The 27,812-nt window shown below is 41.4% G+C and overlaps 1 protein-coding gene across 1 annotated transcript in view; it reads left to right on the top strand.

Annotated features, from left to right (window-relative positions):
• banp (BTG3 associated nuclear protein) overlaps positions 1 to 27,812 on the top strand; it is a 148,544-nt gene that overhangs the window by 30,125 nt on the left and 90,607 nt on the right. Inside the window, 3 exon segments of the mRNA XM_052028241.1 lie at positions 19,034 to 19,156; positions 22,138 to 22,201; positions 22,203 to 22,314. Of these exon segments, the coding sequence (XP_051884201.1) occupies positions 19,034 to 19,156; positions 22,138 to 22,201; positions 22,203 to 22,314 (299 nt within the window).

The following is a 27,812-nucleotide window of genomic DNA, read 5'->3' as shown; positions in this document are numbered from 1 at the left end:
GCTAAATGTTTACTGGCATATTTCCCTAGGATTGATTTAACCCTCCCAATTGTCGCTATCTGCTTGCCCTGCTTTAATTGCCAAGTTTCAAGAAGCATGGGAAACATTACTCAAACTGAGTGAATATGTGGTAGTTGATGATCTGTTTCTCCATGGGGGCTTTCAACATATGGCTTTTCTCATTCAAACCAAATATGTACATCAGATTGGAGCTGGCTTCTGGAAATAGTGACATTTTTCTTGGTTTTAATTCTCACCTGCAACCAAGCTCTCTATGCTTTTCCAAGTTAAAATAAGCCCAGACAGTCTAAAACAAGAAGTAGAAATTACTATATTTAATTCAGTTAAAATCATGTACAGACTATGAACTAAACATGAGAAGAAAGTTAAATTAAGAACAAGATATAAAGCAAAGATTGGAAAAAGAATTTTTGTTAATCTCTCAAGGTAATTATGCTCTAGGGAGGTGTAATGCTGGACTTTCAAAGGACATTTTTGGCAAAAGAGTCATTTTATGGCAATAGTTAAGACTTTAGTTAAATAATCCTAGAAGTCAGTTATATCTGGATATTCCAAACATTTTGAGATGTATTTATCAGCTAACTAGTGGATAATTACAGCTTTTTGCCTTTAGCGAGATTTCAATGCCCAGTCTTCTAGCAAGAAGGTAAATTGGACAGTAGTAGTAGATATCCATGTTTAATTGTGCATACACAGACTCTGGTTGTCACTGTTCCATTTCTGTGGTAAGGATGAGTGCTGATAATTTCACTGCTCGCAAAATTTAAGCCATAATTACTGTTTAAATCTTAATAAGTGCTTTCCAAAGGTGTATGCCTACATTTTGATCTCTGAAGTAATGGAAACACTTTGATTACAGCTTTGGTCAATAGTAACAGGTTTGAGCCCACCTTTCATTACATGACTCTGAAGAAAAGCAAAGCATTGACTATAAATGGACTAGCAGCAAATGTTGTTCTTTTCTTTTTTTAAACTATGATTCAATATGGATTGGAGATGAATGAATGGCTCCATGAGGCATTTCCCCAAAAAACAGTTTTTATTATAAAATCCTGAATCCAGTTACTAACATTATAAAGGGAAACTGCCAAGACATGAATGGTTTGAAACTTTGAAGTAGAGGTGAGATAACAATTAAATCTTGTTTTTTCACCAGTACTTAAAAACTGCTTCAAACCAACTTTGTCTGTCTGTCTATCTATCTTTCAAGAGTTGCAAATATTATGTAAACTTAACATGCCTCTTTTGGACTATATATTTTAGGTATCGGTTGTTTATGTTTTATGATCATAAATCTTTCTTTATCATATATGTACCATGCTAAATGTATTGAATTGTAACCTTTAATGAAAGGCAATGTTAAACTATGATAGTTGCTTTAACTCAGCCATCCTTTGACTACTTTTGCCAGAAATAACAAGCTTCATTTCCTGCTGTATTTAATCCAAGAATGATGTAAAGAGGGTGAAATTAGATTTGGTTTTGAGAAAAAGATACCTGAAAAAAGTGTATTTCCGTTTTAATTATAGAATTATAATGTAATTCACATTTGGGTCTTCGGTACAATTTTAGTTTAGACTTGATAAAGAATGTGGCTTAATAGCATACCATATTCAGGATTGTCATCAGCATAGACTATAATATGGGAGGCAAAGGACTAAGTTGTGTTGGATGAGGTAGGCTTCTGCTGAAATTTTACCACTGGTAGCAATAGGTATAGATTGATACTTAACAGCAAAAGCTGAGATTTTCTTAAGTTCAACTTCCATTCTACTTTTTTCATACCAAGTTTCATGCACTATTAAAAGATGTCCTTGTATTAAAAGATTTTGGCTTGAGAGAGGACACTGATGTTCAATTGCTTATCTTGCCAGTGGATTTGAGAATTAATGAAGACTGTATTTTGCCACTGCTTTAATTATAATTTACTACCATATCCCATTATTTGTCAACCAGCCTGAGGCCTTTATGATCAACTGTGCTGCACCTAAAACACAGATTGTGGGTGAAACCAGCCCCCCCCCCCCCATTCTTCCACCTAGCTGATAACTGCAACATATGCAGATTGTTCAGTGTTGCCAAGGCCAACTGTAACCAAAACAGTCAAGTACCCATCTTGTTGAGGGCCAAGAGCAGAGGAAAGCCTTTTAAGAACAGCAAGGTAGCTACTACCTACAGGAAGAAGCACTTTGAATAACGTGGATAAGGTGGATCATAGCAATCTTTTCCACAGGGTAGGGGAGTCCAAAATCAGGGGGCATAGATTTAGGGTGAGAGGGGAAAGATTTAAAAGAGACTTGAGGGGCAATTTTTTCACACAGAGAATGGTGAGTATATGGAACGAGCTGCCGGAGGAAGTGGTTGAGGCAGGTACAATGGTATCTATTAAGAAGCATTTCAGATAGGTACATACAGGGGTGGGGGCTTATTGGGATATAGGCTGAACGCAGGAAATTGGACCTGATGGTGTGGGTACCATGGTCAGCATGGACTCGTTGGCTGAAGGGGCCTGTATCCGTGCTGTATGCTCTTTGACTCTATAACTCCTGAACCATGATACTGTCCTTGACTCCATTCCACACATACTGTCTTGTCCAGTCCTGCTGCCACCCAAGACTTACAAGTGCATTGTGAAAATGCTATATCCCATCTGAAAAAGCAACAAGGCCTTGGAGGCAGGCGAGATCACTGCTGAAGTTTGCTTCCACAATGCTCTCGGATGGGGAGTAGTCCAGAATTTAGACTGACCGATAAAGAAATGATACCAATCCATTTCTGAGTTCAAGAGGGTGTGTGGGAGGGAACATGCTGGAGGTGTGTTCCAGGTGCTCCACTTATTTTTCTTGGTGTTAAAGGTCATGTTTGGGAGGTGCTGGCAAAGTAATGGAATGCATTTTATAGATGGCTCATACTGTAGTCATAATGCACCAGGAGGAAATTAATCTTTACTGTGGTGGATGGGGTGCTATGCCTGGATGGTATTGAGCTTCTTGAGTGTTGTTGGAGGTGCACTAATCCAGACATGTGAAGAGTATTCTATCACACTGCTGAATGCCTTGTAGATGTTGGAAAGGCATTAGGATGGTCAGGAGGATACCAAGATACTTAGCCTAGACATGCTCTTGCAGCCACTGTGTTTATGATAGTTGGGTCAACTTGAGTTCTTGGTTGACTCATTGACAAGGTGGTGTATAATCAGAGGCAGTAACCACTAAATAACGCGGCAGTAATCGGTGTATGATTATCATCTGCTGAAAGAGACGGTGATTTGCTATCACTGAAGTGGCTGTTGCTGAGTTTCTGGCTAGTAACAGGGCTTAAATGATAGAAGATGATGTATCCTCATACTAATCTGTTTCTTGATGTCACATTTCCTTCTGATTTAAAAGCTGAAAATGAGATACATATCTTGTATTCCCCGTTTCCTCATTATGGGCTTATCCTTGTGCCTTTTTCCCTTCAGATATCCATCCTGGCCAGACAGAGTAGCAGATCACAAAGTCAGTAAAGACACACCATCTCTCAATCTAACATTTGAAGGCAGCCTAGATACTGATTGTGTACATGAGTTATAGGTATCATGGAGGCAAGAAATGCAATTTGTGAGACACTGGGCATGAGTGGCAGCAGCTAGGGCAAGGAGCAAATGTTGTAGCCACACTCAACGGGCTACTAAAGGAACACACAGAGGCAGAGAGTGCTGAATTCAAAAATCCTTTACTGATTCAAAATCGTGTGCTTAAATCTCCCATCCCATGGGCCCCCGCGACCCGCGGGGCGGACATGACATTCAACTGTCCCCGGAGGGTCTGCCCCGAGTGGGTAGTTCCAAATGCACTACCGCGTGTCTGCCCACGGCTCCCGATGGCGGTTTGAGTCCCGCATATGCGGGCTGCCACACCCCCCCCCCAGAAACGTCCATCGGGGGAGTGGAGCCCCCAGTCTGTGTGGCTTGCCTGGGTGGCCAGCCTCGCCAGTGCGGATACCCTCACTGGTTGCTCAATGTCCAAGTGCGCCGGTTGAGGTGGTCCACTGTTAAAGTCTTTTCCCGGGCCACCCACCTCCACGACACACGTGGATCCATTGTGCCAGATCACCTTGAAGGGTCCCTCGTATGGCCACTGTAGAAGTGACCTGTGCATGCCCCTGCGAATAAAAACATACTCACAGACTCGGAGGTCTTTAGGGGTGAAGGATGGTGTGGGACCATGCCTGGAGGTCGGGACCGGTGCCAGGGTCCCTACCTTGTCCCGCAGCCTCGTTAGCACTGCTGCTGGAGTTTCTTCCTAACCTCGGGCCTCTGGTACGAACTCAGCCCGGGACTGTCAGGGGGGACCCGGGTGATCAAATACCTTCGAAGAAATACCAGGAGTGCCGGACAGCCAGGTAGAGCACTAGCAACTCTCTGTCGAAAGCGCTGTACTTCACCTCTGGTGGCCATAGGTGCTGGCTGAAGAAAGCGAGTGGCCGCCACTGGCCCTGGGACGAGCTGCTCCAGGACTCCGCCGACTGCTGTGTCGGAAGCGTCGACTGTGAGTGCTGTGGGCACTCTCGGGTGCACTAGGAGGGCCGCCTTTGCCAGCGCCTCCTTGGCCTGCTCGAACGCCTCCATGGACTCTGTGTCCCATGCCACCTGTTTGGCCTTGCCGGCCATCAGGCTGAACAAGGGTCTCATGATGCGTGCCGCTGATGATAAAGGTTGACCATCCCTATGAACTCCTGCAGGCCCTTGACCATGCTGGGCTTGGGGAACTGGCGGATGGCCTGGACCTTGTGCAGTAGGGCAACTGTGCCATGTCGGTTGACCTCTGTTGGCCAAAGAAGTCGATCTCCTCGTCAGCCTGAACTGGCACTTTGCCGGATTGATTGCCAGTCTGTGGTCACTCAGGCGTTGGCAGAGCTGGCCCAAATGTGCCACGTGCTCTTGGTGCGAACTGCTGGCCACCAGGATATCGTCCAAGTAAATGAAAATGAAATCCAGGCCGCGTCCCACCAAGTCCATGAGCCTTTGGAAAGTTTAGGCTGCATTCTTGAGACCGAAAGGCATCCTCAGGAATTCGAACAAGCCGAACGGGGTGATGAGGGCTGTCTTGGGCACGTCGTCGGGGTGCACTAGGATCTGATGGTATCCCCTGACCAGGTTGATTTTCAAGAAGATGGTCACTCCGTGCAGGTTCGCCATGAAGTCCTGGATGTGGGGTACCGGGTATCTGTCGGCGGTTGTGGCATTGTTGATCCTCCTGTAGTCTCCGCAGGGCCTCCGTCCTCCTGTGGACTTGGGCACCGTGTGCAGTGGGGATGCCCACGGGCTGTCTGAGCGGCATACGATTCCCATCTCTTCCATCTTATAGAACTCCTCCTTGGCGGGGTGGAGCTTGTCGGGTGGGAGCCTGCGAGCTTGGGCGTGCAGCGGCGGTCCTTGCGTGGGGATATGGTGCTGCACGCCGTGCTTGGGGTCTGCCGTGGAGAACTGCGGGGTGACTATGGAGGGGAATTCCGCCAACACCCTGGTGAATTCGTTACCCGAGAGGCTCACAGGATCCAGGTGGAGGGCTGGTAGCTTGGCTTTTCCGAGCTGGAAAGTCTGGAACATCTCGGCGTGGACCAAATGCCAGCCTTTTAGGTCGACCAGGAGGCAGTGGCTAAGACACCGCTGCCAACGTGAAAGTCCAAGTGAAACGGCTGGACCCGAAATGCAGTGAGATAGTTCGCAGGCCGTACGTCCGAATACTGGTGCCATTTGCAGCAGTGAGTTCGAGGCCTGGGACCGCGTTACGAGTGTCCATGTTCGAGGGGGGAAGTACGCTGACTTTGGCCCCGGTGTCTACCAGGAAGCGCCGCCCGGACTGTCAGTCCCAGAAGTACAGGAGGCTGTCTCGGTGGCCAGCTGTCATAGCCATTAGCGACGGCTGGCCCCAGCATTTCCCGGAAAAGCACATTGTGGACGGCAGTGGCCTGCGCCTGAACCCCACCTTTGGTGATAGAAACACCGTTGTTCCGAACTTTCTTCTTTTTTCCCCGTGGGTCTCGACAGCTTCGGTTGCAGGGCTTAGGCTTTGGGGTGCGCGCTCGTGGCTAGGCCAATGGAGGCTGCTCCACATTACTTACTCTGCCAAAGGACGTCTGCTTTAGCCGCGACCCTCCATGGGTCGCTGAAATCCTCACTTGCGAGGAGGAGGCGAATGTCCTCTGGCATTTGCTCGAGGAACAACTGTTCAAATAAAAGGCACGGCTTATGGCCGTCCATAAATGCCAGCATATCATTCATGAGCTCGGATGGCGTGCAGTCGCCCAGACCGTCCATGTGTAGGAGCCGCATGGCTCATTCGCAACGGGAGAGTCCGAAGGTACGGATCAGGAGTGCCTTAAGCTTAGTGTACCTGTCCTCCGTTGGTGGCTGGCATAGGAAGTCGATGATCCGGCCTGCCGTGTTCTGGTTGAGCGTGCTGACCACATAGTAGTACCGCGTGGCGTCGGCTGTAATGTCTCTGATATTGAACTGTGCCTCAGCCTTCTCCAACCAAACGTGGGGCTGAGTGGCCCAGAAAGTCGGGAGCTTCAGAGAGACAGCAGCTGGCGAGTTGCTCGAACTCATGGCTGGTCACTGAGTCGCCGGCTCCAGATGCCGTCTGGAATGTCAGGGGTCACCAATGTAGCCGCATGCAACGCGCTACTAAAGGAACACACGGAGGCAGAGAGTGCTGAACTCAAAAGTCCTTTACTGATTCAAAATCGCGCACTTAAATCTTCCATCCCATGGGCCCCCGCGACCCGCGGGGCGGACGTGATGTCCGACTGTCCCCGGAGGGTCTGCCCCGAGCGGGTAGTTCCAAACGCACTACCACGTGTCTGCCTGTGGCTCCCGATGGCGGTTCGAGTCCCGTGTGTGCGGGCTGCCACAATGTGATGCTTGCATCAGCTCCCTGGAAAGCTGGCATCGTACACAAGTTATGCTGCAGAAACTCAGATGACGAATTTGATGGTCAGCTACAGAAGATTACCCATTAATTTTGTATAATGGAAATGCTTGGTGTAGTAATGGGCCTTTCCAAAGTCCTATGTACTTTTTGAAGAAATACAGGGAATGGTGCTGGCACCAGCTTTGCACAAGGCTTTGTGCAAGACATGGAGCCCATCCTTTCCCACATGGAAGTGAAATGTAATTCAAATTAATATTTTTAAGAATACCTTGCAGTGTCAGGTGAGCAATGTCTTAGCTTCCAAGCAGAAGCCACCTGATATCTGGAGTGGGAAGTCAGACTTTGGTCATAAAATATCAAGCAGTTTCCATCCAAGGTCAGCTTGCTGTCATGCAAAGTCAGACTACTGCCATTATAGCAGTGTTATGTTCAATGGAGCTTGCAGGGTGACATTGGAATCCAGCAGTCTGTCAGTCAAAATTTTTGGATTGCTGATGCACTGCCCTAGAGGAGTAGCAGTGGTTCTGTGCAGCACAAATCTACTATCCTGTTTTTGGATGTCAGCATTCATAACTTTTATTTTAGCATTGCAGGTGAGTCAATGCATGATGTCCAGATACAAAGGTGAACTATGGAACTGCTGGTGAATTGGGAATTGGCTTTGCATTTACTGTTTTTGCAGCTGTCCAGAAAAGGAGCCATCCTTTTTTGCATCCCAAGCTCTCATTAACGATTTCAGAGCATCTTGCTTGTCAGCCAGCCATCCTTGCTAGTCTTTTGAAAAAGCAGTCTTAACCCAGAACTGCTAATGGTCCACCCTGCAAAACCACCTCCAATCTATTCCATTGAGCCAGCTATCATCAACCTGTCATGCTTCAGCCACTGGAGAAAGACTGCATAGAAGCATGAGACAGATGAATGTGAAAGATGGGCACTAAGAAAAAGCACAAGGTTACTACTATCACCCACAGCAGTTGCACATGTGCTTCACACACTTAGTATCATGGTTTTCTGTGCAGCTCAAGTGACAAATGTGCATAATTGCTCATTGGACACTATTTGCAGTTGGCAAAGCCCAGTTAAACAATGATACACTATCCTCTTAACATTAAATGGAAAACTAAAAAATTGAACTGTCTTCAAAGCACATAGTTTTAAGGATTAGTATTTAACTCATTGAATGTAAAACATGTGGGCTTTCACTTTGAATCTTTATTTTACAGACCTGATGAAAGTCATGGATTCTTTCTGGATTGATCATGTAGGAAATCCATAAACATCTCACACACTCCCTACAAACTGAAATTATATTGCAGGTGATAATTATGCCACTTAAGGATGTCTTATTAGATTTCCTATCTTCATTCCAAAAGTATTTGAGAATATCAGTTTATATTAGATGTATTCATTCTTCTTGCAAGTTTAATTTCAGGGTCACATCTGAGATCAAAAATATTCAACACCAGGCCAAGACTGCCTGGCAATGGTTGATCTCAAACTAGTAGAAAGGAGATGAGAAACAAAGGACTGCATATGCTGGAATCTAGATGAAAAAACAACAGAATGCTGGGGGAACTCAACAGGTCAGGCAGCATACATAGAGAAAAGCAGACGGTCAACATTTCAGGTCAGGACCCTTGTTCAGGACTGAAGATAAGAAAAAGGGAAGCCCAATATATAGTGGGGAGAATCAGAGCAGTGATAGGTAGACAAAAGAGGGGAGGTGATGTGGGCACAAGATGGTGATAGGTAGATGCAGGTAAGAAATAGTGATAGGCAGATGTTGAGGGAGGGGGGGTGGAGGGGAGAGCAGATTCACCAGGGGATGGGTCAAGGGTATGGAGGCAGGTGGCATGGGGGGAGGGGAGGAGAGGAAAAGGGGAGGAGAGGAAAAGGAGAGAGAGGGAAAATATGGCAAGGAGAAAAAAAGAGAGGCTATGAAAGGAAAGAAAAGGCGGGGGGGTGGGGGGGGGGGTCGGATTACTTAAAGTGGGAGAAAGGAGATGCCTCACTGAATGCATGTTCCAGATGATTTGGGGATCATTCCAAACACTGATTATATCTAATTAAATTCTGTAATTGAGTGTAGTTTGAATAGAATTTTTACCCCAATGAAAATGAAATGATGCTCGATTTGGTCACAGGATGTATGGAATTTAAATAACAGTTTTGTACCTGTGTTGAAAACTAACCTCAACAAAATGTTTTGGTCAATTCAGTTTACAGATTTTAAATGTAAGGACATAGGAAAGCAAGCAATCAGCGTGATTTGTAATTAAAAACATAAGTTGTTTGAAATGTTTAGTGGTGCTTTTGTCACATCTGGAAATCATTTAAGTCACATAGTGCTCTGTGCATTAGAAAATACATTAACAAAGTTTTAAAGATTTGTTTAGAGGTCTGGGATGAGCAAAGGGTAAAATAGCAATTTTTGTTATTGGCATTTGTTTTGCAAAAAGCATTAATAATCCATCTCCGTGCGTCATGTGAAGAAAATATATTTAGTCACATAAAAAGAGTTGAGCAAGCAGCACATAGGTGAATTTTTCACTTTGTCACTATTGTGGCTTCAGTTTTATAGAAACTACAGTAAAATTCCAATAATATGGTATCTGTTTTTTTTTGGAAATCCTGATGATTTCGACCTGTTCACTGGAAATTTATTATACTACTGTTTAAAAAAAAAGGTGAAATAGAATTATGTTGGGCTATTAATTGGGAGTACCCAATAGACTGGAAAATTTGCCAGTCCAACACCATTGAAGACCCAAGGGTGCCGGATTGTCAGAGTTTTACTGTATTCCTAAATCAAATGCCTCTCGGCCATACAATATATTTTCCAGTCAGTGCTGAAGCAACATGTTTGACACTGACCTCCAAATGAACTGTGTGAATGAACCCTAACCCTAACCCCCTCCTGACTTCATTTATAACTCCATCTACAAGGTTGGCAGATGATACCAACCGTAGTGGGCCATATTTCAAATAACGATGAGTCGGAGTACAGGAAGGAGATATATGGCTTAGTAACATGGTGTCCATGACAACAACCTTTCCCTCAATGTCAGCAAAACAAAAGAGCTAGTCGACTTCAGGAAGGAGGGCAGTGCACCTGCTCCTGTCTACATCAGCAGTGCTGAGGTTGAGAGGGTTGAGAGCTTCATGTTCCTAGGAGTGAACATCACCAATAGCATGTCCTGGTTCAACCATGTAGACGCCACAGCCATGAAAGCTCACCAGCGTCTCTACTTCCTCAGGAGGCTAAAGAAATTTGACATGTCCCCTTTGACCCTCACCAATTTCTATCGATGCGCTATAGAAAGCATCCTATCTGGATGCATCATGGCTTGGTATAGCAACTGCTGTGCCCATGACCGCAAGGAACTGCAGGGAGTTATGGACACAGCTCAGCACATCATGGAAACCAGCCTCCCCTCCATGGACTTTACCGAGAATGCTTCAGTAAAGCAGTCAGCATAATCAAAGATCCCACCCACCCCAGACGTTCCCTCTTTTCCCCTCTGCCGTAGGGCAGAAGATACAAAAGCCTGAAAACACATACGACCAGGCTCAAGGACGGCTTCCATCCCACTTTTATAAGACTATCGAATGATTCCCTAGTATGATAAGGTGGACTCTTGACCTCAATCTACACTGTCATGATCATGTTCTCTATTCTGTAGGAGTTGCACTTTATTCTACATTCTGTATTGTTTTGCCTTGTACTACCTCAATGTGCTGTGTAATGAATTGATCTGTATGAATGGTATGCAAAACAAGTTTTCACAGTACCTTGGTACACGTGACAATTATAAACCAATTCTAATTCCAAATATCAGTTTTAAGTAATCACTCATGTCCAGTAACAATAAGGCTATTAAGCAAACTGAGTAGTCATTCACACAGAGGAATCGCATAAACAGACAAGGAAAAACAATCATATTTTAAACTAACTTTATAAACATTTTACAGATTGAAATAAAAAAATTAGTGTATGTTCATGAGGTTGGGGTAGAACTTGAATTACATTTTTAAAATTTTAAATGTTAAAAGTTAGTATTTTATGTTAAAGCTGAATTTTAAAATAATCTCCAGGAATAGCAATTCATACATATGAACATATTTCTTTTGGAAGTTAACAACCAGAGAGGTTGTTGAGAAATAATTTTGGTTCAATAAGCTATTTATTGGAATCATGAGCAACATCTTCAGTGCAGGCGCACTTAGGTATAAAATTATTCAACCCGACAACTGCTAATCTGAATGTGGCCCCAGCCCTAGTGCTTAAAACTTTGTTCATACCTGACCCAACAATAATGGTAAATATAACAATTTCACACATGCTATTGATCTGTTTGGGAATTAAGCGTCAAATATTAAGAGGCTATGGGTAGGAATACAAATAAATCACCATGACATGGATAAAGTACTGACCTAGGTCAGCATTGCAGAGCCTGACCCAACCCATAATGGTTCTTCAGAATATTTGCCCAACCCAAATGTAACACATACTTTCTGTCGAGTTCAGGTTGGGTATATGTTCTTAAACACTTCAAAATTCAAGTGCTTTACAATGAGAATAATTTGTAAATAACTGAAGTTCTATGAATTCAGTACAAATTAAAGGGAAAAAGAGAATTACTAACAGCAATTTAAGGATTTCTATGTTTAATTGTGTATCTGTTCACCTTGGAAATTGCTGACAGATTTAAGCTCCAAGATTGCAAATACAAACCCTTTCGTCGCAATTGCAACTACATAATCCAGACTGTTATAATTCTCAAAACTCATCCTGCACATATTGGAATGCACAGTACCACTGAATGATGAGACATGAGATCTTGAAAGTCATTTTTCATACTCCTCAATACATAAATTATTTGATTGTCTTTGAAGGAAACATTTTTTTCCCCAGAAGTGGGAATAATTTTGATCTTTGATAGTGTAAAATAACCATTAATCAAATAATCATCAAAATTTATGCACAGAAGGAAGCCATTCTGTATATTTGCATCCAAACTTGACAAAAATGTAGCTATTTGGATCAGTCTGACTTCCCAGCACCCAGTCTGTAGCCTTTTAAGTTATAGCACTTCAATATGCAGAGAGGTTCATTTTAAATGGGATGAAGGTTTCTATTTCCACTACATTTTCAAGCAGAGTGCCAGATTCCCAGAACTCTTTGGATGGAAAAAAATCCATAACTCCTCTCTAATTCTTCTCCCAATTAATTTAAATCTACTATTTCTAGTTATGAAGCACTCTGCTCCATTCTTTCCTCTCATAATTTTATGCATCTAAGTTAAATCTTCCCTCTGTTCCAAAGAAAACCCCAGCTTACAATGTCACTCTTTGTAACTAAATGGCATTCTCACTGATAGACAATTAGATGCCAACCCATTGGTTTGTGATCATAGTTATGTTTGGGTAGACCATGTAAAGCTGGCAGATTTCCTTCCCTAAAGAGCATTAGTGAACCAGTTGCCTTTTGAATATTTCATGGTCTTTTTTGTTTCCAGATTTGAGAAAAGTATAATTCTCAAACTTCTCTGATGCATTTTGAATTTGTATCGTCAGGACAACCTGCCTCATTGAAACCGGGAGGTGGTACTATTGAATTTGTTACCATTGCCTGTCAGCCTTCCCTCTACAGATTTCGTTGTCGTGCATAATGCTTGCCCATTTGTTTATGTGACCTATCCTATGATGCCATAATAACTCATGTTGGTTCTATGCAGGTTGGGATCATGATATCATACTTAGGTCCTTGCAGAGTTTAAGAGGGGATTAAAAAATATTTTTTGGAAGAAGCAGGAACTATTTATTATAATTACTGGTTCATATTCTGCTGGACTGCACTTTGTCTGTAACCATAATACTTTATTCTGCATTCTGTTATTGTTTTCCCTTGTACTACCTCAGTGCACTGTTGTATTGAAATAATCTGTATGGATGGCATGAAAACCAGTTTTCACTGTACCTCAGTACATGTGACAATAATAAATCAATTTACTAATATTCGTATCAGAAGTACTGATGGAAGTGCACTTGTTCTGCACAAAGTATAAATGAAATGCTCTTTATGTTGCAATACAGATTAAATTTACAAAATGTGAACAAACAGTTTTTCCTGGAGACCACAAAAGAGATTGCAGATGCTGGACACCTGAAGCAACACATAAAATGTTGGAAGCTCTCAGCAGGTTAAGCAGCATCTATGGCAGCATCTAGCTATCCTGAGTTTCTCCAGCACTTTGTGTGTTGCAAACAGTTTTTCCTCATATTTCAGAACTCATAGACATTGTGGAAAATTTCAAGATTTCTTTGTGAAAAGAAAAGCAGTTATTAACTGAAGCTCAGCACCACTGAATAGTGTAACCACTATTCCATGAGACGTAATGATTTAACGTATTGTGATCAGAATATGTGACAATACTGCCATAAATTGCATAATATGTCATGATACTCTGATACTTGAATTGACACCTGATTGCTATGCGAACTCAAATTCACATTTGTATGTTAATGTCAGTTTGAATCTTACTTTTAAGTCACAGGCTAGCTTAATAATTTTAACAACAGAATGGGAAAATATAGTCTCTTCATGTTTATTGAATGCTACAGCACAGAGGAGGCTATTCAGCTTATCAGCGGGAGTTCTGTAGTTGTACTAGCCAACAATAATCTCTCTGCTGTTCCTTCCCCATAGCCCTGTGTACATTTTATGTTCCAGATTAAAACAACTCATTTCATTTGTAAAAAGATTTAAGGCTCTGTTTCTGATATCATCATCTTAATCATGTTTTCTCTGGTTGCTGACCCTCCCTCTTAGATATTTATGATTTGGAACATCATTATAAAATTTATTCTGCTCGAAGGAGAACAACTGTAGCTTTTCCTGTCTGTAACTGTAGCCTGTCTACAAAACTGAAGTCCTTCATCCCCAATTTTATTTCAGTAAGTCTTTTATATTTCCTCTGAAGGCTTAACATACCTCCTAAACTGTGGTGTCCAAAGTTGGACCGTGATATTCCAGCTTTGACTTAAATAGACTTAACTAGTGTTTTTATAAAGACTTAACATAACTTCCTTGCTTTTCAACCTTATTCACCTATTAGTCCTGTTTCTTTAAAACAATCTTCTCAACTTGTTCCATGATGGAACAAGTTGAGAAAAATTGTTTTAAAAAGCCCTTCAGCCCACAATGTTGTGCCGACATTTTATCCTGCTCTAAGATATTTAACCTTCCCTCCCACATGGACACATGAATGATAGAAAAATAGGGGGCTATCTAAGTGTCTCTATGTCCCTAATGCATCTGGCCCCACAACCTCTGCCGGCAGTGCGTTCCACGCACCCACCACTCTCTGTGTAAAACAAAAACATCCTGACATCCCCCTTATACCTTCCTCTAATCACCTTAAAATTATGTCCCCTTGTGTTAACCATTGCCACACTGGGAAAAGGTCTCTGACTTTCCAGTCGATCTATGCCTCTTATCATCTTGTACACCTCTATCAAGTCACCTCTCATCTTCCTTCTCTTCAAAGAGAAAAGCCGTAGCTCGCTCAACCTATCCTCATAATACATGCTCTGCAATCCAGGCAACATCCTGGTAAATCTCCTCTGCATTCTTTCTAAAGCTTTCACATTCTTTCTATAATGAGGCGACCAGAACTGAACACACACTCCAAGTGTGGTCTGACCAGAGTTCTACAGAGCTGCAACATCACCTCGCAGCTCTTGAACTCAATACCCCGACGAATGAAGGCCAACACTCCATACGCCTTCTTAACAACCCCATCGACCTGCGTGGCAACCTTGAGGGATCTATGGTCGTGGACCCCAAGATCCCTCTGTTCCTCCACACTCCTAAGAGTCCTGCCATTAACCTTGTATTCTGCCTTCGAATTCGATCTCCCGAAGTGTATCACTTCACACTTATCCGGGTTGATCTCCATCTGCCACTTCTCAGCCCAGCTGTGCATTCTATCAATATTCTGTTGTAATCTACAGCAACCTTCTACACTATCCACAACACCACCAACCTTTGTATCATCAGCAAACTTACTAACCCACCCTTCCACATCCTCATCCAAGTCATTTATAAAAATCACAAAGAGCAGGGGTCCCAGAACAGATCTCTGCAGAACACCACTTGTCACCGACCTCGAGGCAGAATATGCTCCATCTACCACCACCTTCTGTCTTCTATGGGCAAGCCAATTATGAATGCAGACCAGCCAAGTTTTCCTGGATCCCATGCCTTCTGACTTTCTGGATAAGCCTTCCATGAGGAACGTTATCAAATGCCTTACTAAAATCCATGTACACATCCACTGCTCTACCTTCATCAATGTGCTTTGTCACATCCACAAAGAATTCAATCAGGCTCGTGAGGCACGACCTGCCCCTCTCAAAAGCATGCTGACTGTCCCTAATCAGCCTATGCTTCTCTAAATGCCCATAAGTCCTGTCTCTTTTTTTATGCAGCCCTGTTAAAACTGCATCATTCAGTTTATAATTACTCTCCACAGTCAACTGAAAGAAAATGTTTCCTACACACAACTGCATGAAATCTCACCTGCTTATTTCACAGTTGATGTTCTCCTGAAATTTGTTGCTTTTTATTATTTCCATCGTTCCACAAAATTGTCTGCAGATTTTGAAATCCTGGTCCTTCACACATGTCCAGATCACTAATATATTTCAAAAGGATGAATAGTTATACTTAGCTCCAATCTGAAAATCAACTATTCTACTTTCTGTTCCAGAGGAAATTTTATCTTTACACTATCACTATTGCTTTAACTCCATATCCCTGAAAACTTGGGGTTCAAAGAATAGTGATCGTGTAAAGATAAAACTTAGAGGTCTATTAAATGATATTTAGTCAAGCAACTTTTGGAAGACCACACAGTTACCTAATGCATTACCCTAAACAACCCTTTCTGTACTTCAAACAACTCTACCAAGTTATCAACCACTAATTGCTGGTCAAACCTGAGATTTTCACCGATCAGCCAATGTTGAGCTGACTGGCCTGCAGTTACCAGGTTTATTCCTTGCACAATTTTTAAGCAGGGATATAACATTTGCAGCTCTCCAATCCTCTGGCACTTTCTCCGTATTGAAGACTGTTTGGAAAATTGTAGGGAGAGCATTTCCACTTCTATTTCCTTCATTAATTCAGGATGCATCTCATCCAGATTTCATGGCTTTTCTATTTTTAGGTATCACTTTTTTATCTATTTTTATTCTATCCAACATTTCTGTACCTGGATCTTTACTGGCATATTCCTTCAACTAGATAAATACTTACTTTATCCCAAAATCATGCCACTTGCTTCCAGCAGAGTAGCTCCTCTTTTGTTCCCAATTGGTCCCATCCTATACTTTATAAATAAACTTTGGGTTCCTTTTATGTTAATTGTTCATCTATTCTTATACTTCTGGCTCCTTGAGCTTTAGTATATGTGTACTTTGTCTATTCAGTTTGCTTCTCCATTTTATAATGTAACCTTAAATTTAACTCTTTGGGTCTGGTTTTTGTACCTGTAACTGTTAAACAACTGTGGTTTGGGAAAGCTGGTTTCAATAGTAGTGATCTTGAAATTTCTGGATTATTGGTAAAATGTAGCTGGTTCACCCAAAAAGAAAATCTGCTGTTTCCTACTTAATTTGTCCTATATGCGACTCCATATCCACCAATGTGGTTGACTCTTAACTGCTTTCTGAATGACTGAACAAGGCATTTCGTTTAGGTGGAAATTCAAGAAGGACATCATGAGTAATTACTCAGCTTGCCAGCAATTGTCTGCATTCTGTGAGTGAATAAATGATATTTAAAAAAAAACTTTTCTGCCTTCTAGGAAGGTCAACCCTCTCTCATCCTGCCTTTCTCTTTAATGGGAGAGTTATCTTTTCCTCTTTGGAGACCAATGTCTGTTGTACTGCATTGTTGAATTCTGTGTTACTGTCTATTGGCTAATTAGTGACAAGACTCCGCTGGGGATTGAGAAGTGATGTCCAGACAACTACATTCTACTGGGTTTTTTTTAATGAGTCTTCAGCCATATGAATTAAAGAAAGTGTGCAATCTGTGCAGAGCAAATATAATTTAGCAGTTGAAGATTTCTTTGATGATCAATTTAGAGGACAGTTTTGCACACCTGACAGTCAACTGGTTAACTTAAAAATTTGATTTTGTTCAAATGTTAGATAAAAGAAAACTGCTTTGGATGTATCACCCTGATAATCTATTCACTTTTAATTTGCAAAAATATTGGGATTGGTCCACTGGTAATGTCCAGTGCTTACAGATAGAATTATGCAAGGCAAAGAGGCAATCTCATATCTTTGATACCATTATCATTAGTTAAGAATATTTTATACAGCTGCCAGAGAGAGAATCTGCTGGGGGAGGGGTGAAAGGAGCATGCTTTTCCTGGGACATGGAAAATTGCTATCAGTTTGACTAACAGAAAGCAATTCATAAAAGAGCTTAAAAGTTATTATTTTTAGTATCTCTGGGGATCCTGATTGTAACCCTCGACTGGTCATGTGAGCATCACCTGTTTTAGCTGGTGAATCAATCTACCTTTTACTTGTGAAATGGTTTGCAGGTGATTTGCCAGTTCAGGTAGGAAAAAATCCTAATTTGAACATTTTCTATCCCAGCTGCACTCAATTTAACATGAAGGGTCATGCTTGGTCATTATTATAAACAGAAAATGCTGAAAAGCTCTTAAAGGCAAAATTTATCAGAATGTTTAATCATTGGTTTCATCATCCATGCTGCCAATAGAAAAATAATAGTTGGCTGGAAGGTGAAAATTACCTTGTTGCTTTTTTGGTATTAAAATATGCCATTTAGTCAGTTTTTTCCAATGTACTCAGGCTTTGATATATTCACTTTGCTACTTTGCGATATACTGTATGTTGAATAGAAAAGGCATCACATACAAAAGCATAGTGTAGAGCCTTGCTTCTGTGATCTTCCACCATTACAGACAGTGGTGATTGCAAAGGAAATAGATTGAGTGTTAGATTAAAGGTGTAATTAGAGAATTTATTTATTTTAGTAAATTATAACATTTGTTACGGACTCAGTGAAAGTCCCTTTAAGACTAGAGAGTGTGTGTGTATGTGGTGTGTGGGGCGTGCTTACGTCAATAGAAGATAAAGGGACGTAATGACATTGTTGAAGAAGTTAGAAGAAGAAGGAGAGAGAGAGAGAGACACCAGTCTGCTAGTTTTCTCTATCGATGGATGAGAAACTATAACTGTGTCTGCCACTGAAATCCATGTATGGAAGTTGGAAGTAATCCGGTGGAGTTCACTTTGTTGCTGACCTGTAGCAGGAAACAGGTATTTGTGTGTGTGGACGACCACGATTCGGATGCTTTTCGGGTGAGAAAGTCACTACCGAGTACACTGAAGTGTCGTTTGGGTTCCATTGTGGAACATTTGGATTTTGTATTACTACTCTCTATATTTCTCTACGTCTATGTCTTATCTTCAGACAATGGTGGTTGTTGAAGAAGCCCTTGCTCATGTTTCACCTTATGGCTTGTGGAACTGAACTTTAAGAACCATTCCTGAACTTGGAGTTTGGGACTTTGCCACACACACACACGAAGAGTTTAGTTTTTGGGGTTAACGTTCGAGGTTTAACGTTTTTGAATTCTAACATACTAACATTTTTACTTTTATGTATTATCATAAGTAGTGATTAATAAAATAGTTTTTAACACTGAATCATGCTCAGTGTGTTTCTTTTGTTGCTGGTTCGTGACACATTCTTAACTGTAAAATTAGACATTATTGCATTAAAGAAAGAAAAGGAAAATCTGGTCAGGTGCCAGAAACTGCTCTGGCTGACCAAGCAACATCATCTTAGTTGCAGAGGTTTAGAGGGTTAAAGACCTGAAATAATACTGGTACAGCATCAAATCAGGGATTATTATGCACAGTTTTCAATGGCCAGCATATTTCTCAAATATTGATCTCCATGTACATGGAGTTTTATATTATGATTTTGTATATATCATTCTGTGTTCAAGTGTCCTTTTTGTAATGTGTTTTTGCAGCACTGTACCACAGACTACCGTAATATTAAATAGTGATCGTCAGAACCCAATTGCTTCCAAGATTTCTGGACAGGAAGAAGCTATACCCCGAGGAACAGACACTCTTGATAATATTCTCAGCAAGTTAGTAAACCTTTCTATTTCTTTTCTTATTTGATTGATTATTTAGATGAGATAATTAACTGTCCAAATTATTAAACTCCTTAAGAATGTTATATTTTTAGTTTGTCGAAGTTATTGTCTAACTTGTTAAATGTAATATGTTGGCATGAGTTAGAATGTCTGTAGCTGTTACAGTTGAAATTTCAAATCTGACATAAAACTAATTGCATTTTTAAAGAGAATTGAAAATAAAAGCAAATGAAGTTAACGTAGAAAAGAGAGAGTGGAAGATTTTATGCATTCAGGGAGTCGTTACTCCTAAACTTGGCTACCTGTAGAAATGCAGCGTGAGGAAAAACTGACCTAACTTGAACCAAACTATACATTTTCCCTTTTCTGCATCAGGACTGTGATTGCAAATGCTTATTGTCCAAGAGAAAGTTTTCAAGGAGCAAAAGTCTTAATAAAGAAATCATTGTTAAATTGGATGAAATTAGTAAAATGTAACTTTGTGTAAATTTGAAGAATACAATTTTGCTATAATTGTTGTTGGCAATAATTTTTTTTAAAAATTAATTGTCTTTTGGGAATGCAAATGAATAGGAAACAAACATGAAATATCCTAACTCAGTTGTGTCACAGATCACCATGATTTTTGAAGAATATAAAAACATTCTCGGGAAGACATTCTTGTTAATTACTTGGATCCTTGGCTTTCAACTATGTGATGTTTTCATTGGACAAGACCAAATACACTTCAATAAGTTGTTTTATTTTACTGTCAATAAGTGAGCTTACAAAATACAGTTAATTTCACTTAAAAGCAAGCTTGAACTTAAATATACATGTAATTTAAATGTAAATTATTTGATACAATGATTTAAAAAAAGACAGTAAAATTCTGCAGCCCCAATCTAGCTCCATGGTTAAAGAATCACGTGGAATAAACCTGTCTTTCAGGTATATGTGTAATCATGTGGATGTGTGCCCAGTTTGTGAAACAGGTCTGCTACCTCATCCAATACTCAATGGCCCTTTATAGAATCACAGTCAGACAAAAAGAAGTGCAAGTTTCACATTTTGTAGTGCCATTGTTTATCCTGAGATATTTTGTGTTTTGATGTTACAAAAAAGTCCATCATGAAATTCACTTGTGTAAGTTATGAAACACAAAGAGCATGTGGGTAAATATTATTAGGATTTATCTTGAAGAGATTTGATTGAGCAGCAGTTGGCTAAACACAGAATTGTTAACTTTTGAGCTCTGCTGGAAATCTCAAAAGAGCCTCAAAAGTTTAAACTTATTGTAAACAAGTTGAAGGCAGTACCTTTAAAAAATAAATTTGGTTTACTTATTTTCATTCCAGCTAAGTAATCAGAACATTCTCTAAAGAATGGTTTCAAGAACGGAAGATATGTGTATTTAAGTACACTTTTGTTGATTCTTGGGCATTAATTTCAGATTAATTAGTGCCCAAGTCATACAGCATGGGAACAGGCCATTTGGTCCACCAAGTCCACACTGACCAGTGGACACCCATATATATTAATCCCATCACCCAGCACTTGACCCATGGGCTTCTATGCCTAGTCGTCTAGACACTTCTTAAATGCTGTTGGTGACTCTGCTTTCTTCACTCTCAGGCAGTGTATTCCAGGTACTTGCCACTCTCTGGATGAAGAAGGTCCCCTTCATATCTCCTCTAAATCTCTTACCCCTTACCAAAACCTATGTCCTCTAGTTTTATTCACCTCTGATATGGGGAAGGGTTTCCTGCAGACAACCCTATCTATACCTCTCATAATTTTATATAACTCAATGATGTCCCCTCTTAACCCCCTCCACTCCAGGAAAAATAGACCCAGCCTCTCTAGGCTCTCCTCAGAACTGAAATGCTCCATTCCAGGCAACGTCCTGGTGAATCTCAAATATTTTATATATGCTTTCTTAACCAAGTTATCCACCTGCTCTGTCACCTTCAAGGTCCCTCTGTTCCTCAATGCTTCCTAGCTCCCAACTATTCATGGTGTATGTCCTTGCCTCAGTAGTACTCCTAAAATGCATAACCTCATATTTACCTGGATTAAGCAGCATCTGCCATTTCTCAGTCCATTTCACCAATGCATCAATATCACCCTGTAGCCTAAGACTACCCTCTACACCATCCACAGTTCCACCAACCTTAGGGTCCTGTGAACTTACTGATCATGCAATTATGTACATAATTATAGGTTATTTTAAAAGTAACTTCTTCAGAAAGTTACTTTATTCACAATTATATTTGTTAGTAGACTCCGAATTTGTTCCTTGGTAAAAAAAAACTTAATATGCCATTATTTTTATAAAATGACAATATTTCTTTCTGTTATTCTTCCTTTGACTATATTTCAAAAGGAACAAAAATGACACCAGTGTAGAATCTGTAACATTCTGATAGTATTTTTTTATCACCTTATCCAGTTTTCAAAACTTTGTCATTTGAGAGAAAAAAAAAGTTGGTTTGTAATACTTTTGCTGGCTAAGTGGAATGTGAAGCAGAGGACTACGGTTTATGACAATGTTTGAACTCATCTGCACCATACCACTGGTACCTTTAATTTGAAACATTCAGCATCTGAATATTTTCACAGCTATTTTGTGAAGGTGAAGTTCCTTTAAGGTGTGTTTAATTATGTTCCTTTTCACAAGATGAACACATGACTACCATGCTGCCCAGTGTGAGGAGAGAATTGAAGTGGCACATTAACATATAGTTTGAAAAATAAGGACATCTACTACCATGGAACAATTTTTGTATAATATGTAGTGTGACATACACTATGTAAGACTTTGCTGTACTAATTAATGTAAATAGTTGCAAACTGTTATCGTTGATGAACTATAGCAGGTCCAAATGATTTATTTGTTTCTTATTGATTCTTGATTCCTCTACAAGACAGTAACTTGCAGTCTAGAAAAGTTCTGTTATTATTTTGCATTTTTTCCTGTTTTGGGTACAAAGTTCTATGCCAGGGAGGAGACAGAACACAATAATTGTGAAGGTTCCTGGCCATGAAGATAGCCATACAGGAAGATGTTGAAAGTGGATCTGAAACAAGTGATACTGTTTCTAATAGTGGTCAATCAGGAGGTCAGAATTTGGCACCAAATGTCACGCTCATCACATTGAACTCTGAAGGTAGGCAAGATAATGTTGTGAACTTTCAAAGAACATAGCACAGTCATGCAAATAATTTTTGGATTTCTTATAAATTTGCTATTTAATAAATTGTTAAGACTAAATATAGTTCATTTGGAAAACCTGACCAATGTTGTGTGACTTATAGCAAGCAATTCATAGAATATGATCACCCACTATCTGTCAATTATGTTATTATGTTGTTTATTTTGTTTCTCCTTTCAGAGGTTTCCTCTGTCTGGGCTGTCCATAACCTTAGGGCAGAGTTTCAAAATAAGTAGTTAGCCATTCCCCTTCTCTTTTGTTTTCTCCGAAGAAACCTCTGGTAGGAGTAGTTGTATTTCTTTCTATTCTTCCCAACAAAGTGGATAATCACACGTTTCCCCACATTTTTCCACACTTATTTAGTCTATAAGATAAGATATAAGATATCTTATTAGTCACATGTACATCGAAACACACAGTGAAATGCATCTTTACTATATCTTTACAGACTCTTTGTGTTCTCCTAATAACTTGCTTTCTCATCTATCTTTGTATTGTCAGCAAAACTGTTTATAATACACTTGATTCCTTCATCCAACTGTGAATGATGATTGAAATTAGTTGAAGCCTTAGCAGAGATCCTCATGGAATCCCTTCAGTTACAGCTTATCAGCTAATAAGGACTTGCTTGCCATTAGTTGGCCAATCTTATCCTTGCTAATGTATCTCGTAATTTGGCTGTCCTCAGAAATTCATTACCATTCTATTTGACTGCATAATGACATAAAAGCTGTGGCCCAAATCCATGGTTTCACCACAGACTTGATTCCAGTACAGATTGGGGTCAAGGAAACCTATGCGATCCAACTTCTTCAATTATCCTTGTTGCCAAACTACAAGTTCCTGCTCAAGTGGAGTTAATCTCCAAGATGGGCAGAAAACTTTCAAATCCTTCATTTCAGAACCAAGATCACTCCAACTTCAGAACTCAGAAAATGTTTGCATATCTGCATGCTCAAAGGCCAAGCTGCATCATCATTGATTCCTTGAGTGAAGCGTATAAGAGGAAAAGCCCTTCAGTAAAAATCTAGAAGACAAATATGTTCTTCCAACCTGTCCTACTACACAAAACGACACATGGCAATCAAGGTCCACAACAATTGTTCTCCATATCTTGGGAGTACCCTCACAGGAAATGTAGATAATGATGCCAGATTTTACCATTGCCTCCACAAGTGTGCACAGTTCTGGTCACCAAGGCATCGGAAGAATGAGATAGCACTGGAGAGAGTGCAGAGGACATTCACTAGGATGTTGCCTGGAATGGAACATTTCGGTTATGAGGAGAGACTAGAGTAGCTAGTTCTATTCTCCCTGGAATGGAGGAGGTTAAGAGGGGACACGATTGAGGCATATAAAATTATGAGGGGAATAGACAGGGTAGACTGCAGGAAATGTTCCCCATATCAGAGGTAAATATAAGTAAAGGATATAGGTTTAGAGTAAAGGGCAAGAGATTTAGAGGCCTGTTTCCATGCTGTATGACTCTAAAAAAGATGAAAACGCAAGGGAAGAAAAAATCTGCTGTACTCCACTCTTATTGACTTGGGTAATGGTTTAAATTAGATGCTTCTGCCAAGGAAAAGGAACTGAAATCATAAAATCAGTTCAGGATTCATGTCTGAAAAATTTTTCATAAGGCGTCCCAGATTTACAACCATTTCTACTGTGAATGTCCATACCAAAATATTAAATGCAAACTACCTGGTTTCAACAGAGGCAAGTTACAATGCATATTTCAGCTGGAATATACATCTATCAAGCAGAAATCCAGCTCAATCTTGAATTGCCAGGTGTTTTTTTTCCACATAATTTTGTGATGCATAGTACTGTCTGGGTGTCCTCAGACTCCCACATTATTGACACCCTTGGGTACTGAAAATTGTTTGCCAGATGTAGGACTTGGATCTTGGCCTGGGTTTCATTTCCTGATCTCTGCTTCATTTGGATTCTATAAAGGAAAATATTAACCCAATGCTTTCACTCATTTTTTTATCCACTGCTTGTCTGATGAGGTTTAATATTACTCCCTTTTCCTTCACTAAAGTATCCAGTGAAGACTCTCTGGAGTAGAAATTCAGTTTTCCACCCAGACATAATACTGGCACTTGTAGATTTCCATAAAGAAGACAGGGAATGGAATGGGAAAAATATAAAGACATATGTCATGTAGTATGAAGGATAAATATTTGGAAATGTAGGACATAGTGATATTAGAAGGAGGTGATGTGGGGTATCTTGAAAAAACATTAAGGTGCATGTCCTTCAGAGCCTGATGAGATCTATCCCTGGATACAGAGGAAAGCAAAGGAGTAGATTGCTGGGGCCTTCACAGAAATCTTTGTACCTTCTTTAGCCATGGGCAAAGTGCCAGATAACTGGAGAATATCCCACATTGTTCCTTTGTTTAAGAATGCAACAAGGACAACCCAGGATATTATAGGTTAGTGAGTCTTACATAAGTGGAAGGGAAGTTATTGGAGAGGATTCTTAGGGATAGGACTTTGCTTGCATTAGGAAAAGCCTGGGACTTATTAGTGCATGGCTTTTGTGCAGGGATGGTCCAATGTCACAAATTTGATAGAGATTTTTGAGGAAGTGATGAGGATGATTGATTGATTAAGGATAGAGCAGTGATGTTGTCTATGTGAACTTTAGTAAAGCATTTGACATGGTCCCATATGGTAAGCTTGTCCAGCAGATTAAGTCACACAGAATCCATGGTAAGTAGGTAAATTGAATCCAAAATTGGCTTGGACAAGGAAGACTGAGGGTAGTGGTGGAGGTCTCCTGCAGGAATCAGTGCTTGGATCTCTGTTTTCTGTTATATATGTAAATGATTTGGATTAAAATGCAGATGGGCTAATTAGTAGAGTTTGCAAATGACACAAAAAATTTGGTGGTGGATTGTGAGGAAGATTGTAAAACGAAACAGCAAGATATAGATCAGTTAGAAATTTGAGCAGAGAAATGGCACGTACAGTTTAATCCTGACGAGTTTGAGGTGTTTGAGCGAGATTTGGAGCGGGATGCTTGAAAAGAGGTGAGTCTCTGTGCCTGAGCTGGTGAGTTTCACTTGCAGAGTCGGGAGTTGGAGCGAGATTTGGAGCGGGATGCTTGAAAAGAGGTGAGTCTCTGTGCCTGAGCTGGTGAGTTTCACTTGCAGAGTCCGGGAGTTGGAGCGAGGTTTGGAGCAGGATGCTTGAAAAGAGGTGAGTCTCTGTGCCTGAGCTGGTGAGTTTCACCTTGCAAGAGACTAAAACAAGGCACATTTGCAAATTGGTTACCTGCTGATTGGCTTATCAACAGCAGCAAACAAAGGTAAGGCCAGTATAAGCGGAGCGGCCATGGTGTGAGTGGCCAGTGTTGAAGTGGGGAGCTGAGGCTTTGTTCAAGAGGCGAAGGTAAGTCTCCGTAGGTTTCTTTATTTCTTTTTTTGATTTGGTGTTCCCTGTAGTGCAGAGTAGTGAGAATGGCTCCAGGGTCAGTGGTATGTTCAGCTTGTGAGATGTGGGAGTTCTGGGAGACATCTCTAACTACATCTACACGAGATGCATCCAGCTGCAGCTCCTTACAGACGGTGTTAGGGAACTGGAGCTGCAGCTGGATGATCTTCAGCTCCTATGGATACCGAGGAGTACATAGACAAGACCTGACAGGGAGGCAGTCACTCCGAGGCTGCAGGAGGCAGGTAGCTGGGTGACTGTAAGGAGAAGGATGGAGAATAGGCAGATAGTGGCAGAGTACCCCTGTGACTGTTCCTCTCAATAACAGGTGTACTGTTTAGAGGGATACTGTTGGGGGGGACGGCCTACCAGAGGAAAGGCCGCAGTGGCCAGGTCTCTGCCACTGAGCTTGGTTGTGTGGTGCAGAAGGGAAGAGTGGAGAAGAGGAGAGCAGAAGTGATAGGGGATTCCGTAGTAAGGGGGGCAGACAGGAGATTCTGTGAACATGAAATGAGACTCCTGGACGGTATGTTGCCTCCCTGGTGGCCTTGGGTCAGGGATGTCTCAGATCGGGTCCACAGCGTTCTGAAGGGGGAGGGGGCGAACAGCCAGAGGTTGTGGTACATATTGGTACCAATGACATAGGTAGGAAAAGCGATGAGGTCCTGAAGAGGGAATATAGGGAGTTAGGTAGGAAGCTGAAAGCATGACCTCAAGGTAGTAATCTCTGAATTGCTGTCTGTTGCCATGTGCCAGTGAGGGTAAGAATAGGATGATATGGCAGATGAATGCGTGGCTGAGAATTTTGTGCAGGGGGGAGGGTTTCAGATTTGTGGATCATTGGGATCTCTTCTGGGGAAGGTATGACCTGTACAAAAGGGACAGGTTACACCTGAACTGGAGGGGGACCAATATTCTTGCGGGCAGGTTTGCTAGAACTGTTGGGAAGGGTTTAAACTAGTTTGGCAGGGGGATGGGAACCAGAGTGATAGGTCAGAGATTGGTTTATTTTACTGTACAAGTAGATGCAGTGTAGTAGACTGTGAGGAAGGACAGGCAGTTGAAAGGGCAAAATTACAGTCAGTTGGATGGGCTGAAGTGTGTCTACCTTAAAGCGAGAAGTATCAGGAACAAGGCTGATGAACTTAGAGTGTGGATAAGTACATGGAACTATGACATAGTGGCCATTACAGAGACTTGGCTGTCGCAAGGGTAGGAATGGCTGCTGGGATATTCCGGGGTTTAGATGTTTCAAAAGGGACAGGGGTGGAGGGAAAAGAGGTGGTGGAGTAGCTTTGCTGATCAGGGACAGTGTCACAGCTATAGAAAGGGAGGATGTCCTGGAGGAATCGTCCACTGAGTCAGTGTGGGTGGAAGTCAGAAACATAAGGGAGTGATCACTCCATTGGGAGTATTCTACAGACCCCCCAAATAGCAGCAGAGATGCCTGAGGAGCAGATCGGGAGGCAGATTTTGGAGAGGTGCAAAAATAACAGGGTTGTTGTCATGGGTGATTTCAACCTCCCTAATATTGATTGGCACCTCCTTAATGTAAAGGGGATAGATGGGATGGAGTTTGTTCAGTGTGTACAGGAAGGATTCCTGACACAATATGTGGACAGGCCAACTAGAGGAGAGGCCATACCGGTCCTGGTACCAGGAAATGAGCCTGATCAGGTTTCAGATCTCTTGGTGGGAGAGCATTTTAGAGATAGTGACCATAACTCTTTGACCTTTTCCATAGCCTTGGAGAGGGATAGGAGCAGATGATATGGGAAAGTATTTAACTGGGGGAGGGGGAATTATGATGCTGATTAGGCAGAACTTGGGAGGCATAAATTGGGAACCGATGTTCCTGGGGAAGTGCACAGCGGAAATGTGGAGGTTGTTTAAGGAATACTTGCATGGGGCTCTGGATAGGTTTGTCCAATTGAGGCAGGGTAAGGATGGTAGAGTGAAGGAACTGTGGTTGACACGAGATGTAGAATATCTTGTCAAGAGGAAGAA

This window comes from Pristis pectinata, chromosome 13 (assembly GCF_009764475.1).
Source record: "Pristis pectinata isolate sPriPec2 chromosome 13, sPriPec2.1.pri, whole genome shotgun sequence".
Classification (NCBI taxonomy): Eukaryota; Metazoa; Chordata; class Chondrichthyes; order Rhinopristiformes; family Pristidae; genus Pristis; species Pristis pectinata.
This window is presented reverse-complemented; position numbering and strand designations above follow the sequence as displayed.